The sequence below is a fragment of the Lepidochelys kempii genome, chromosome 17 (genome assembly GCF_965140285.1).
Source record: "Lepidochelys kempii isolate rLepKem1 chromosome 17, rLepKem1.hap1, whole genome shotgun sequence".
In the NCBI taxonomy this organism is placed as follows: domain Eukaryota; kingdom Metazoa; phylum Chordata; order Testudines; family Cheloniidae; genus Lepidochelys; species Lepidochelys kempii.
The window spans coordinates 17970020-17985673 of NC_136396.1; the positions used below are offsets into that span (position 1 = coordinate 17970020).

Here is a 15654-nt window from a genome sequence, read left to right on the forward strand (position 1 = left end):
AGTTTTTCATAAAAACAGGCCAGATTCCCAGCTGGTATAAATTAGCATAGCACCATTGATGGAGCGACACCAGTTTACACCAGGTGAGGATCTGGCCTCATGATTTTTAGGGTGCGTTCATAGCAAGACAACCTCCTGACCCTGAAGTAGTTCAGGGGAACTTTGCCATTGACTTCAGTGGGGCCAAGATTCCACATATGGACATTATAACTCTCAGCAATACACGATCAACCAAGGCTCCTTCATGTTTTTAACAGGCTTGGCTCTATATATGTTCAGCAAGGTGAAGTATGGAGAATGTCCTATTGTCTGAATGGCTTAAAAAAATGGTAAAATAAGTATTTTTTCCAAAACAATAAAACACTTTTGGCGTTTTTCTTATACATTTGTCATTTCCTTCCCCCCTCATAACTTTCCCCGCTTTTTGCTATGACAACCAACCAGCTTTAATTAGGGGTTTTTTGTCACCTTCCTCTGATGCACCTGTTACTGCCCAATGTCTGATAGGATACTGAACCAGATGGACCTATGTTGACATTTTTACATTTTAATGGTTTGATTAGGGATTCAGACTAGTGTTTTACCAAAGCAATAGCTACAAGTCAGTGCTGTGAATTGGAATCTCATATGTATTTCTCACTCCCCTCACGGCCCACACAGAGCTGCATTCATAGCTGCCTGTGTAGACTGTATTCCTGCCTCCAGAATTAAGTGGAAACAGTATTTCTCTCAGAATTCCAAGAAAGGGTTGGAGTAAAATGTCATCCAAATGCCAAGGGAGCAAGAATATGTTCAGAAGGCTATAGAGGACTGGATTCACCCATGAAATCATTATAATGTAGGGTCTCCCTCCTCACCTCAAAACAGATTAGGTGTTAAAGGAAAAGATAATTGCTTTATTGTCTGTGTAGAGCGGTTCTCTTATGTATGTTATTAATAGCCCTTCTGATTTCTAGTGTCCCAGTAATTCTCACAGGGCGATACTAGGATCACCAGTGTAACAATCACTACTGCATCTGCCCTGTTTCTTTCTTCCTGTCCTCCTTTTAGCATTCATCTTTTCATTTCTGGCAATCCTTCCTCCTGTGTTTGCTTCCGTCTTGCCTTTTCTTCTCCCCTTTTTGTACTTGCATTTTTACCTTTCTTTCTTCCAGTTTATTCTCTTAGTGCTTCTTCTTAGCCCCCTCTTCCTTTACATTTTAGTCTATGTGGAGATGGTGGGCATAGCTGCTGAACACAACTGCACTCCTCGACAGGAGAAGAAGCCTGGGCTTTTAATTTGGCACCATATACAGTTATTAAAGGAACAAACAGATAGAACTCCCCAAAGTGGTATTTGCCTTGGTCAGCTCACAGTGAAATTAACTAGAACTGTAATGTGTCAATTTCAATCTGCTGCATGGAGTTCAGGGAAATCTGTTCCTTACAGGAGCAAGTCCCTGAAAAACGTCTCCAGTTGATTATATTGTAGCCTAACTGGCTACAACCATTTTGGTCACTCACCTCTAAACTTTGTTTCCTGCATAACCCTTGGTGGATAAGTGGATCAGTGTTAGGCCCACCACAGTTTCCTATCAGGCTTCTTCATCCTGTCCTGCACCACATTTGGCTCCCACATCTCACAGTTGCTTTGTATTTTCTTTTCTCCTTTTCATTTCTCATCTTTTCTCTGTATCTTTTCCCTTACTTTTTCAGGGTCAAAACCATCTTTGAAGCAACAGTCAGATTCCTAAATCAGAACCCCTCTGAAGCTAGTCAATTTCCTTCTCCAGTTCCTTTCCCATGTAAAGACTTTGGTAGCTGCTGGATTAAATACTACCACTCCAGAGCAATTCAGAAGCACTGAACACAGAAGCTATACTAGGGAGGGAAGAGAAAAGACAAGACAGGCTACTTACCTCCTTCTGAAGTAGATTCCATTCTGTCTCACTAACTAAGCGGTAACCACTAGGAGACACATAAGCACTTTCTACAACCTGTGTAACACTGGAGAGAAGAGAAGCAGTCTCTTCTTGCTCTGGTGTCATTGCTTTGATTGCTTTTTCCTGATCTTTGGTTAACATGAATCCACTTGGCATTTGCAGAGACCCAAGAGAGGCAGTATCAAAGTTTTCAGACACTGAATCTGCTCCAACTAGTGGTCCAAAATCAGATTCATCCAGATTCCCAGCAGATTTTGCTTTGTGGTTGTATCCTAAAGTTTTGGACTGTAAAGATCCTGATGTCCCCAGGCTGTCTGTAGACTGTGCTCTCCGAAGTCCGTCTTTAAACAGATCATTGTCTGATTTATTGAAAGATTCACCAGAAGATAATAGCAAGTCTGTGTCTAATGAATGGACTGATCCATGGGTGCTATTTAAATGTACCTGAAATTGAAAAAAGAGAAGGTAAGCCAAATTCCTGTCTTTGCACTGGAAGTTATAGCAAAACAAATTGAATACTGGGTGTCAAACATCTGACACGATAGCTACTGATTTAAATTAGCTTTGGGGAGAACATTTGTGACATCTGAAATTAAGAGTGAAAAATAAAGATTCAGAACCAAAATGGTATACGTGGCAACAGAGTTTCCCCAGCATTGTTTTGCTAACAGAGCTCCACTTCCCTAGGAAGTGCACCTCTCTGCCAGCTCACTTAGCAATGAAAAACAAGCTACACAACATAGTACCATATTTGTTATTTACAAAATTCTGTATATTAGTGAAAGCAAAATTCCACTGCCAGCTAGCACAAACATCTATTTCTAGAGCAAAACTGGGCTTGATATCAACATCACTAACATTAAAACAATTACTGTGAAATGATTATTAACTAAAGTCAACTGTATAATAACAGGTGTATGTTTTTTTTCCTTTGCTTGTAAAAAATGGTCTTATACAAAATATCCCTTTGTCCTCCTTGCTCAATATTTTTGTGAGATTTTAATTAAAGAACGTGCTTCTCCTCTTAAACTACTGCAACATATATAAATATATGCATGCATAAAATAAACTGGAAACCTGAATAAGGGTGGAATTAAATGTGTGCATGCACTGAGGATTCTAACATCTCTACAAACCACGTTAGCTTTATTCTCTGATCTACTCCTTAGAGTTGGGAGTCTGTGAATGTATTTTCTTAATCACAAAACCCAGAAGAATTACAATTTGATGATTTCTGCTTTTAATTTAGAGATGTAAAACAAATAGCATAGAAAATCAGAGTCTTACTATTTTTTTTCATCATTCAGTGTAAATTCTTCTAGATGTTCTTGGCATCTGTTCCAGAAATAGCTCTTTCTAGGATTGCCAGGTGGGCTGTGTAAATGGAGGAACTTGTTCCTTCTAACAGTCTGTAAAAGTCTGACTTTTGGTAGCATTCAGGGCTCAGTATAAAGTGTACCTATCTAAATCAGGTTTTTATTTAGTAACCCTTAAGGCAAAAGTACATGTGTGCGGATACAGAGCAGTAATTTTTCAGAATTGTCCATGGAGTGACTCTCATTCTTTCCTATTTTGAAAAACTGAACATAAGGCAATGTGTAAATAAACAGAACTAACCACGGTCATTTAATTCAAAATTCTGATTTTAAAAAAATCTGTATCTGAACAGAATTTGCAATATGTAAGCTTTAGCTTGAACGCAAATTTGAAATGAAGTTATTGATGGAAACTAAATAGCTTCTTAAATAAGATGGGCACAGTAGGCACTACTATTATGGAATAAAATATGCCATAGTATGAGTTATGTTGTAGAGACTCAAGTCCATGTGTTAGGCATGAAGTATTCTGCTCATGCTGTTAACATAAAACTAGGCAGGAATGGACAGGATGTAAATTTGGGTAATGTTATTACAACTATTGGAGGAAAACATTTTATCGCCACATTTTTAAAACACAAAATTAATCAGTAGTATTCTTAAAGTTGTAATGCAACTATGGTATGTATTTTTAAAACAAAGAATTTCTAAAAAACACCTGTGTATAAGGCTCAAATTCTGATCAATGACTTGTGCTCCATCTGGTTTTTTTCACGTCATTTTCTTCAGTAGCCATACAAGCTCAAGAGAAAAGTCTGTCTGACAGTAAACTGCATCCCTATATTCAAGTTTTTGGAAAACTTCTAACCAAGGGTTTTTTTTTAAACTGATCGATGTTTAAGAATATCTTTCTTTTAAATGTTTTTAAAAATTCCATTTTGAATAATCATCTAAGAGAGTAAAGCTAAAACACTTTAATCTGACTAATGACGTTATTGTTTACCCTTAGGTATTTTTTTCTGCAAGGACCCTTGCAATAGAGAAAACCTTCAATGCAATTTATGTTTCACACGTTTTAAAAAAAAATGTCTAATGCTGGCTTTTTTGCATGTATTGATTCATTATTTAAAGCTTGTCTAAGACTTCCTGAAAAATAGCAGTTTCCTTTTTTACATGTTACATTTTGTAGGAAATGCAACACAACACATGCTTAAAATGGATGGAGGATGATATGCCTAAAAGCATGCCTAAAGAGTTTACGCTGTAACCAAGAGGTGGAATTCTGTGTAGATTACATGTCATTTTAAAAAGATACAGAGAAGGTAATTAGGCTGATGCTACAGTTTGTGCACACAAGCAAATGATCCATGACTTGTAAAGCTTATTAAATGTTCCATAGAAGAGAGCTTACAGATGAAGTACATCAAATTGTGTGAATGACATGACTGATTTGTAGGAGTCATTACCTTCTATATATATCCAAGCAAACCATATTTTCTACTCAGAGCATAAAATACTTAAGATATTCCAGTAAGCATGATTGCTAATGCTAAATAAATGCATCTGTTCATTTTAAAAAAGAAAAAGAAAAAAAAAAAGCAGTATCAAATATTGTGTCCCAGGGAATTAAATTAAAAGAAAGTGTTCATAAACTGAATGTTCTTTTCACTGGTTCCCAGATTCTTGATTTGGGCACACAAATGCTGATGGCCTGCTGTACAGTGTATAAAATAAAGACTGTGAAAGCTAGCACACTTATTGAAAGATGTAAGATAAAGCTAAGTTTCAATGATTAGGTTACAGTTGATTTCTCAACTAATTTCCAAGGCACCATTACACTATTTGAAGAAACTGAAAAAAATCACTGACTCTTTTTCTTACTAAGCAGTCTCTTCTAGAACCCATGCCTTGTACCATCCAATAGAGAAATGCATTCAAGCCAGCATAGAAGGGGGAAAAGTAGATTAAGGACCTGCATTCAATTTTAGACAGACCAAGACAAGGAAATTCACATTTAAATTTTTTTATCCTTATCTCATCACATCAAACCTAAGCCTTACAAGTAATCTGAGAACAGTAATGCTCTCAAACCATGTGTGCACTGCAGTGTTTATTCATAACAATTTGGTTTAAGGCAAAGTGAATTTGAAAATTCTGTAGTTTTAAGTCAATTCTTTAAAGTATGTAAGTTTATTTTAAATTATTTTAAAAACAAGTTTGTTAACAGCAAAAAGGGCTACTGAATTGCTGGTGTATTGCAATACTTCTGAGATAAAAAAAGTGCAAATCATCAAATACTACTGACAATTTAAAAAAGAAACATGATTTTGTGACTTCATTATGACAGCCCAGGGTGTTTTGCATGGCAGAAAGGTCTGGAACATCTGTCTGCATTTTAGACTAGTTTGGGATGCGTATTTTACATTTTGTACCTGGTTATCAAAACAGCAGGTTGTTAAACACTGTAAAGGTATATTAAAAACTCTGTCACTCTCTCAACATTCTCTGGCCTACATTCTCTCAAAGCATGTGCAAGGCCATGCAAAGTCCCAAATCCATTTTTCAGGGCTTACATATAAGCTTTTGTGGCATGGAACAAAGGTTTTTTTAAACATAAATTTGTCCCTACTAAGCTGCACACCCAAAAGATGAATGGTCAGTGAATCATTAGAGAGACTAAAGAAACACTTAAAGAAAAAAAATGCATTTCAACTAGCCTAGTTTTATAGTGTTTCTAAATTTCTGGTTGTATATTCAATTTTACTTGCTTTTCACAAATGAAAAGTTGAGGCAATTTCAAATATTATAATTTCACTCTACACAAAATATCCAGTAATAGTATAATTTACACAGTATATACCAAAAAATTGGTGATTGTTGTGAATGGTATTTCTCATCTTTGGCTGGTCTAACAGGGGCTACTTAATACTGGGATACCCAGCTCAAGAAGATGCAACAAAACTTCAATGCAGAGTCCTAGCTTCTGGATTGGATGTGTCAGCTTCCCTTTGGCTGCTAAACATATGGGAACAGATCCTCAACTTGGGAAAATTGTGGTAGCTCAACTGAAGTTAATGGAGCCACGACATTTTACACCAGCTGAAGATCTGTCCCAATGATTAGTTTGTGGCCAAAGACTAATTTGATTGACACAAAATTAGCATGAAATTCACCAGGTACCAGTTAGCATAGCAGAGAGAGGAAAATCTCACGTCATAATTTTGCTGGTTTTTAATGCAGGAGGCCTGAGACAGAGGGCGGTCAAAAGTACAGGTTCTGATGTACACTTTCTAATTTTAATAATGTAATACAGTTCTGTTATACTGAAAATACAAAGTTATAATTCTAAAAAGCTTATCCATTGGAAGAGTTGTAGTTCAGTATTTATTCCAACAAATGCTATTCAAAAATAGTCACCATTTAGTAGGAATTATAGCCAGCAGAGGATAAACAAATACATACTTATCAAGGGTGCTCACTGAACACCCTAGGAAACGCATACTGCGCAAAGTTGTTTAGAACTACTCATTTGTTTTACCTCTTCATTAAGGAACTGTGTAAGGGATTCTTCATGGGTTAGAGAGCATACTACTTTTGTTTCATCATCTGGATCTTGTTGTTTCTGTTTCTTCCCTTTGCTAAGTCGCTGCTGTTCATCATCTTCCTAGAAGCAAGTTGTAAACAAAAAAGCATTTAAACAGGATTCATTTCTGGCTTATTCCACAGGAATTTGGACTTGGTGGTCATCACATGAATCCCTTAATAAATCAAACTGCAGAGGGAAGGTAACTGGGAGGGAACTGATGGGAGAAAAACAAGTATAATTTTTACAAGAGAAGGCTTCTACTTTATCCCAGGGAGAGTTGCACCTCTCTCACTATTGGTGGCTGATTCATGGATCCATAGTGAGCTTTGTTCCAAAAGGAATTGTTTACTTACTTCCCTTTGTATGTCAACTACCATGAAAAAGGTAAAAACCCAAAACTGTTTAAGCTGGTTATCCTATGGAACTTGCTAGCAACATGCCTGTACACACTGAATGGTACCAACTCCATTAAAAAAAGCATGGAAATCAGAACAAAACTAGATGAAATTAACTGCCTTAGGAACACTGAAAAATGCAAAGAAACCATACAAGATGACAAACATCAAGGACATTTTTTTTTTTAAATTGTGACCTTGAAGCACACATAAAATCCTTAGCATAAGAAAATTTAACATTTCTTTCAAGTTGCACTTGCAACAAAGTTCTTTTAATTTATTCATGGTCCAATCACTGTTTAGAAAAAATAAAAGGCAGTCAAAACTTGCCATTCCAATTTCCTTGACACAGTCCTTGGATACTGGAGGTGACTTCCAAGCTTAATCTCTAGCCACTCTTAAATTTCCATGTAATGAACTTGGCGGCACTGCCATACAACTTTACCCCTATACTGGTATGTCAGTATTTATGTATCAGTTTTTCAGAAACTTAAACAGAACCTTTTAATAATTTCTTAGAAGGTATAACTAATATATTTTACAAAGCATAGCCTAAATTAAGAGCCAAAATGATGTGTTCTCCTGTCCAAAATTCGTATATTTAATAACTATTATACCATATTAGCTCAACAATGTCACACTATAAACAAAGTGAAGACACAAGAAACCTGATCCTTCTTTTTCAGTTCTTCAACTTGTCGGAGCTGTTCAGAGGTCAGAACGATTTCCATCCGTTGCATGTCCCTCATCAACAAACGCTGAGACTCCAAGAACTGGTCATTGGCCTTCTGCCAGGTATGTTTCAACTGGTTATGCTGTTGTCGCTCTTGGTCTAACAGATGGCAGACTATTCCGGAAGCAAAAAGAGTTATTCTTAAGTGGATTGTAAAGGTAGACCATTTTACTTTTTCTCTAAACAGTCTTATGAATTAAAGTAACTGTAAGGACTCTATGCAAAAAAAAAAGTTAATCTGTGTTTAATAATTGAAACATATGAGGTTTTCTTAAGTCCCAAGAGTTCATAGGGTTAGAGCAGAGGTGGGCAAACTATGGCCCGGGACCGTCCTGCCTGGCCTTTGAGCTCCTGGCCGAGGCGGCTATCCCCTGGTCCTTTCCCTGGTGTCCCCCCTCCCCTGCAGCCTCAGCTCGCCGTGCTGCCAGCGCTCTGGGCAGCCGGTCAGCACAGCTGCCAGTCCTGGTGCTCTGAGCGGCATGGTAAGGGGGAGAGGGTCCCAGGAGGGGGTGGTCAGGGGATAAGGAGCAAGGGGGGTTGGATGGGTCGGAGGTTCTGAGGGGGGCAGTCAGGGGGTGGGTAGTGGGAGGGGGCCAGGCTGTTTGGGGAGGCACAGCCTTCTCTACCCGGCCCTCCATACAGTTTCAGAACCCTGATGTGGCCCTCAGACCAAAAAGTTTGCCCACCCCTGGGTTAGAGGCATGAGTTACTGACAATAATATTCTTAACTAGGACACATTATTTCAATGCAAATGTGCATGTAGGCATACATCCTCCTCTCCCATTACTCATAAAACTCTGACATAAGAGTGTATGCTAATTAGAGATGGGATCATGTCCTTCTGTGTTTCAACAACGCTTGGCATACTGTGTTACTAGAAACACATATTACTATTACTAATAATTCTACCCAGGGATACCAGAAAAATCAGGATTACAATGACAGCAAAGGCTGTGATACCATCAGAACTTAGTACAAGTTCAACACGTTCTTTGGTGAAAATAAGTGGATCACCCTCTGAAAATATATGTAACAGGACTAGAATCATTTGTTGGGTAGAAACTTCAAATGCCTTAGTATTTAAAATATCTGGTCAGTAAGCCAAATTAAACCAAGAGAAAAAGTTTTGTCTACATTGTCTTCCAATTCTTTAGCATAGGCAAAAGTCAGACTGACTGCTGTTATGTAGTTACCTTCATGAAGTTCTTTCCGTAATTTCTCAGCATCTTCTTGCAAGACTGATTTCTGAGTATTCAGAACAGCCACATACATCTCCAAATCTGTCCGACATGACTTCTCAGCTTCCAGGTAATGGTTCAGTTCTTTAACCTGAGGAAGGTAAGTGAAAGGGGGGAACCCATACAAATTTAGGGTTACAATTATACAGATTTCGTTTTTGTTATATATATTACTGTACTGACTGTTGTGATTATGTGTAGCTGATGAGCTCAACTTTATTTATAGGAATAACAAATAACTGATGATCTATTGTGCAAGGACAATACATATTTAGATCATTATGTAAATTATTTCCTCATTTATGTTCACAGTACATAAGTATATAGGTTTCAGAGTAGCAGCTGTGTTAGTCTGTATCCGCAAAAAGAACAGGAGTACTTGTGGCACCTTAGAGATTAACACATTTATTAGCACATAAGCTTTTGTGGGCTACAGCCCACTTCATCGGCTACACAGAATGGAACATATAGTAAGATATACACACACACACACACACAGAGAGAAGGTGGAAGTTGCCATACAAACTGTAAGAGGCTAATTAATTAAGATGAGCTATTATCAGCAGGAGAAAAAAAAAACTTTTGTAGTGATAATCAAGATGGCCCATTTAGACAGTTTGACAAGAAGGTGTGAGGATACTTAACATAGGGAAATAGATTCAATATGTGTAATAACCCAGCCACTCCCAGTCTCTATCCAAACCCAAGTTAATGGTATCTAGTTTGCATATTAATTCAAGCTCAGCAGTTTCTCATTGGAGTTTGCATTCGGTCCCAAGGCCAAGCATTGTCCATAGCTACAGTTGTAGTGGCAAAGTTACCATCTGGCAATAATTCTTCCAGAACAGCTGAAATTCAAAAAAGGGGACAAGTTCTCTGAACGTATTTTGAAATAAAAATAACAATAGCTAAAAGGTTCTCGAGTAAAGAATAAAATGGTCAGACACAGATGAATATAATTTGTTGGGGAAGAGTCAACACGGTTTTTGTAAAGGGAAATCATGACTCACCAATCTACTAGAATTCTTTGAGGGGGTCAACAAGCATGCAGACAAGGGGGATCCAGTGAATACAGTGTACTTAGATTTTCAGAAAGCCTTTGACAAGGTCCCTCACCAAAGGCTCTTAAGTAAAGTAAATTGTCATGGGATAAGAGGGAAGGTCCTCTCATGGACTGGTAACTGGTTAAAAGATAGGAAACAAATGGTAGGAATAAATGGCCAGTTTGGAGAAAGATAAATAGTGGTGTCCCCCAGGGGTCTGTACTGGGGGCCCAGTCCTATTAAACATATTTATAAATGATCTGGAAAAAGGGGTAAACAGTGAATGGCAAAATTTGCAGATGATACAAAACTACTCAAGATAGTTAAGTCAAGTCCCAAGCAGACTGTAAGGAGCTACAAAAGGATCTCACAAAACTGGGTGACTGGGCAACAAAATGGCAGATGAAATTCAATGTTGATAAATGCAAAGGAATGCACATTGGAAAACATAATCCCAACTATACATATAGAATGATGGGGTCTAAATTAGCTGTTACCACTCAAGAAAGATCTTAGAGTCATTGTGGATAGTTCTCTGAAAACATCGCCCCTCATTCTCAGCACTGAGTGGCGATCAGCAGGTTATCTCAAGTGCTTATATACGAACACACAAAGCCTTGGAAACAAGCAGGGAGAACTGGAGGTCCTGGTGATGTCAAGGAATTATGACATGATTGGAATAACAGAGACTTGGTGGGATAACTCACATGACTGGAGTACTGTCATGGATGGTTATAAACTGTTCAGGAAGGACAGGCAGGGCAGAAAAGGTGGGGGAGTAGCACTGTATGTAAGGGAGCAGTATGACTGCTCAGAGCTCCGGTACGAAACTGCAGAAAAACCTGAGTGTCTCTGGATTAAGTTTAGAAGTGTGAGCAACAAGAGTGATGTAGTGGTGGGAGTCTGCTATAGACCACCGGACCAGGGGGATGAGACTTTCTTCCGGCAGCTCGCAGAAGCTACTAGATCGCACGCCCTGATTCTCATGGGTGACTTTAATTTTCCTGATATCTGCTGGGAGAGCAATACAGCGGTGCATAGACAATCCAGGAAGTTTTTGGAAAGCGTAGGGGACAATTTCCTGGTGCAAGTGCTAGAGGATCCAACTAGGGGGGGAGCTTTTCTTGACCTCACAAACCGGGAAGAATTAGTGGGGAAAGCAAAAGTGGATGGGAAACTGGGAGGCAGTGACCATGAGTTGGTTGAGTTCAGGATCCTGACACAGGGAAGAAAGGTAAGCAGCAGGATACGGACCCTGGACTTCAGGAAAGCAGACTTCAACTCCCTCAGGGAACAGATGGGTAGGATCCCCTGGGGGGACTAACATGAAGGGGAAAGGAGTCCAGGAGAGCTGGCTGTATTTCAAGGAATCCCTGTTGAGGTTACAGGGACAAACCATCCCGATGTGTCGAAAGAATAGTAAATATGGCAGGCGACCAGCTTGGCTTAACGGTGAAATCCTAGCAGATCTTAAACATAAAAAAGAAGCTTACAAGAAGTGGAAGGTTGGAAATATGACCAGGGAAGAGTATAAAAATATTGCTCGGGCATGTAGGAATGAAATCAGGAGGGCCAAATCGCACCTGGGGCTGCAGCTAGCGAGAGATGTCAAGAGTAACAAGAAGGGTTTCTTCAGGTATGTTGGCAACAAGAAGAAAGCCAAGGAAAGTGTGGGCCCCTTAATGAAGGAGGGAGGCAACCTAGTGACAGAGGATGTGGAAAAAGCTAATGTACTCAATGCTTTTTTTGCCTCTGTCTTCACGAACAAGGTCAGCTCCCAGACTGCTGCGCTGGGCATCACAACATGGGGAATAGATGGCCAGCCCTCTGTGGAGAAAGAGGTGGTTAGGGACTATTTAGAAAAGCTGGACGTGCGTAAGTCCATGGGGCCAGATGAGTTGCATCCGAGAGTGCTAAAGGAATTGGCGGCTGTGATTGCAGAGCCATTGGCCATTATCTTTGAAAACTCGTGGCGAACAGGGGAAGTCCCAGATGACTGGAAAAAGACTAATGTAGTGCCAATCTTTAAAAAAGGGAAGAAGGAGGATCCTGGGAACTACAGGCCAGTCAGCCTCACCTCAGTCCCTGGAAAAATCATGGAGCAGGTCCTCAAAGAATCAATCCTGAAGCACTTACATGAGAGGAAGGTGATCAGGAACAGTCAGCATGGATTCACCAAGGGAAGGCCATGCCTGACTAATCTAATCGCCTTCTGTGATGAGATTACTGGTTCTGTGGATGAAGGGAAAGCAGTGGATGTATTGTTTCTTGACTTTAGCAAAGCTTTTGACACGGTCTCCCACAGTATTCTTGTCAGCACGTTACAGAAGTATGGGCTGGATGAATGCACTATAAGGTGGGTAGAAAGTTGGCTAGGTTATCGGGCTCAACGGGTAGTGATCAATGGCTCCATGTCTAGTTGGAAGCCAGTGTCAAGTGGAGTGCCCCAGGGGTCGGTCCTGGGGCCGGTTTTGTTCAATATCTTCATAAATGATCTGGAGGATGGTGTGGATTGCACTCTCAGCAAATTTGCGGATGATACTAAACTGGAAAGAGTGGTAGATACGCTGGAGGGCAGGGATAGGATACAGAGGGACCTAGACAAATTGGAGGATTGGGCCAAAAGAAACCTGATGAGGTTCAATAAGGATAAGTGCAGGGTCCTGCACTTAGGACGGAAGAACCCAATGCACAGCTACAGACTAGGGACCGAATGGCTAGGCAGCAGTTCTGTGGAAAAGGACCTAGGGGTGACAGTGGATGAGAAGCTGGATGAGAGTCAGCGGTATGCCCTTGTTGCCAAGAAGGCCAATGGCATTTTGGGATGTATAAGTAGGGGCATAGCGAGCAGATCGAGGGACGTGATCGTCCCCCTCTATTCGACATTGGTGAGGCCTCATCTGGAGTACTGTGTCCAGTTTTGGGCCCCACACTACAAGAAAGATGTGAATAAATTGGAGAGAGTCCAGCGAAGGGCAACAAAAATGATTAGAGGTCTGGAACACATGACATATGAGGAGAGGCTGAGGGAACTGGGATTGTTTAGTCTGCAGAAGAGAAGAATGAGGGGGGATTTGATAGCTGCTTTCAACTACCTGGGAGGTGGTTCCAGAGAGGATGGTTCTAGACTATTCTCAGTGGTAGAAGAGGACAGGACAAGGAGTAATGGTCTCAAGTTGCAGTGGGGGAGGTTTAGGTTGGATATTAGGAAAAACTTTTTCACTAGGAGGGTGGTGAAACACTGGAATGCATTACCTAGGGAGGTGGTGGAATCTCCTTCCTTAGAAGTTTTTAAGGTCAGGCTTGACAAAGCCCCGGCTGGGATGATTTAATTGGGGATTGGTCCTGCTTTGAGCAGGGGGTTGGACTAGATGACCTCCTGAGGTCCCTTCCAACCCTGATATTCTACGATTCTATGAATGTCCAGCAGCAGTCATAAAAGAGAACAGAATGTTGGGAATCATTAAGAAAGGCATAGATAATAAGACAGAAAATATCATATTGCCTCTATATAAATCCATGCTACACCCACATCTTGAATACTGCATGCAGATGTGGTCATCCCATCTCAAAAAAATTGGAATTGGAAAAGGTTCAGAAAAGGGCAACAAAAATTATTAGGGGTATGGAATGTCTTCCATAGAAGGAGTGATTAAGAAGACTGGGACTTTTCAGCTTGAAAAAGAAATGACTAAGGGAGGGAGATATGACAGAGGTCTATAAAATCATAACTGGTGTGGAGAAAGTAAATAAGGAAGTGTTATTTACTCCTCCTCATAACACAAGAACTAGGGGTCACCAAATAAAAATTAACAGGGCAGCAGGTTTAAAACAAACAAAAGGAAGTATTTTTTCACACAATGCCCAGTCAACCTGTGGAACTCCTTGCCAGAGGATGTTGTGAAGGACGAGACTATAACAGGGTTCAAAAAAGAACTAGATAAGTTCATGGAAGATAGGTCCATCAATGGCTATTAGCCAGGATGGGCAGAGATGATGCCCCATGCCTCTGTTTACCAGAATCATAGAATCATAGAATATCAGGGTTGGAAAGGACCTCAGGAAGTCATCTAGTCCAACCCCCTGCTCAAAAGCAGGATCCATCCCCAATTAAATCAGAAGCTGGGAATGGGCGACAGGGGATAGATCACTTGATGATTACCTGTTCTGTTCATTCCCTCTGGGGCACTTGCCATTGGCCACTGTCGGAAGACAGGGTACTGGGCTAGACGGACCTTTGGTCTGACCTAGTATTGCCCTTCTTATGTTCTCTGCTATGGCATATGAGAAGGGTCTCATGGTCACTTAGTCTGTGCCTCCAGACCCATCCCACAACCTACAAAATAGGGAAAAATTTGTATTTCCCTAACTCACAGGACGTGTTATATTAATATAGGTGGAATATATGGGTCAAAGGTGTTAATATAACCCAGTCATTTTTTAACATTAAACAGTGTTAAGCAAGGTTCCGGGTCTGGTATACAGTTTGCTTAGTACCATGACATATACACTATTAAAATAATAAATTATTACAACTGGAGTTTAAATTCTTCAGGATTTGCAAGGCAAGCAGATACCAAGGGTGGGACCATATGTAAAAAGTACCTAAGAATGGCAGGCAATGAACTAAGCAGTCATAATTCTTTGATTTCTTATGAAAACTATAGCATCCTAACATAACATGAAATCAAAAGCTACCAGACAACTCTGGAGGGGCTCCCAGGAGCTTACCCCTACCGTCCACAACATTAGAGGTAACATCATGACATGACATGGAAGTTGTGACAGATGGCCAGAAGTACAGTTCCAAGATCATCTTCTTGCTGCAACATACCATAAATGTTGGGACCACATTCTCTCACAATAGGATGCAAATAACTCCCACTGACTTTGGTACGGGTTACTCATTCTGTGGGGTGGGAAATAGAACCCCTAGAAGATTGACATGGGGAGGGGTAGAAAAACAGGAGACAGAGATTGCTCTCACTGATTGACCCCTGCTTGAAAAGCATTCAAATTTGGGAAAACTGCTGTGTTAGCTCCCAGATAGATTTGAGGGCCTTCAACAGGCCAAAAAACCAAAACCAAACAATCACTCGTTATATACCATCTGCCAAGGCTCAGGCCAACCTAGAGCCTAAATAATACTTTGTACTTTATGAACAACAGAAATAGTTGAAATTGAAACTAAAACTTCAACATATTTGTGAGGCAGGTAAATGGAGTCAAGGGATCAAAGAGTCAAAGAAGTATGTCTGGCAAGGACTTACTCTGCTAGGCAAGACAAACTGCAATCCTTCCTGATGGTGCAAGAAGGATGACTGAAACATCCAATACGAGAACTTAAGGTAGACAAAATGATGGAGCTGAACGTCGGCATTAATGGTGTCAACTATCACCTCTTTTGGTGGGAAATACTT

At 40.0% G+C, this 15654-nt stretch overlaps 1 protein-coding gene across 6 annotated transcripts in view; it reads right to left on the reverse strand.

Moving 5' to 3' along the window:
- RABEP1 (rabaptin, RAB GTPase binding effector protein 1) overlaps positions 1-15654 on the reverse strand; it is a 79232-nt gene that overhangs the window by 22010 nt on the left and 41568 nt on the right. For 5 of the 6 annotated variants that reach the window (XR_012155390.1, XM_073315425.2, XM_073315423.2 and 2 more), the window contains 4 exons: positions 9147-9282; positions 7888-8066; positions 6777-6902; positions 1899-2366 (listed from right to left, as the gene is read on the reverse strand). Coding sequence is in view for 4 of the 6 variants with exons in the window: in XM_073315425.2 (XP_073171526.1) it covers positions 1899-2366; positions 6777-6902; positions 7888-8066; positions 9147-9282 (909 nt within the window). In the remaining 2 variants the exon portion in view is untranslated. Of the gene's footprint in view, positions 1-1898; positions 2367-3209; positions 3503-6776; positions 6903-7887; positions 8067-9146; positions 9283-15654 lie in introns of those variants that run through there. The other variant, XR_012155391.1, reaches the window with a different exon arrangement.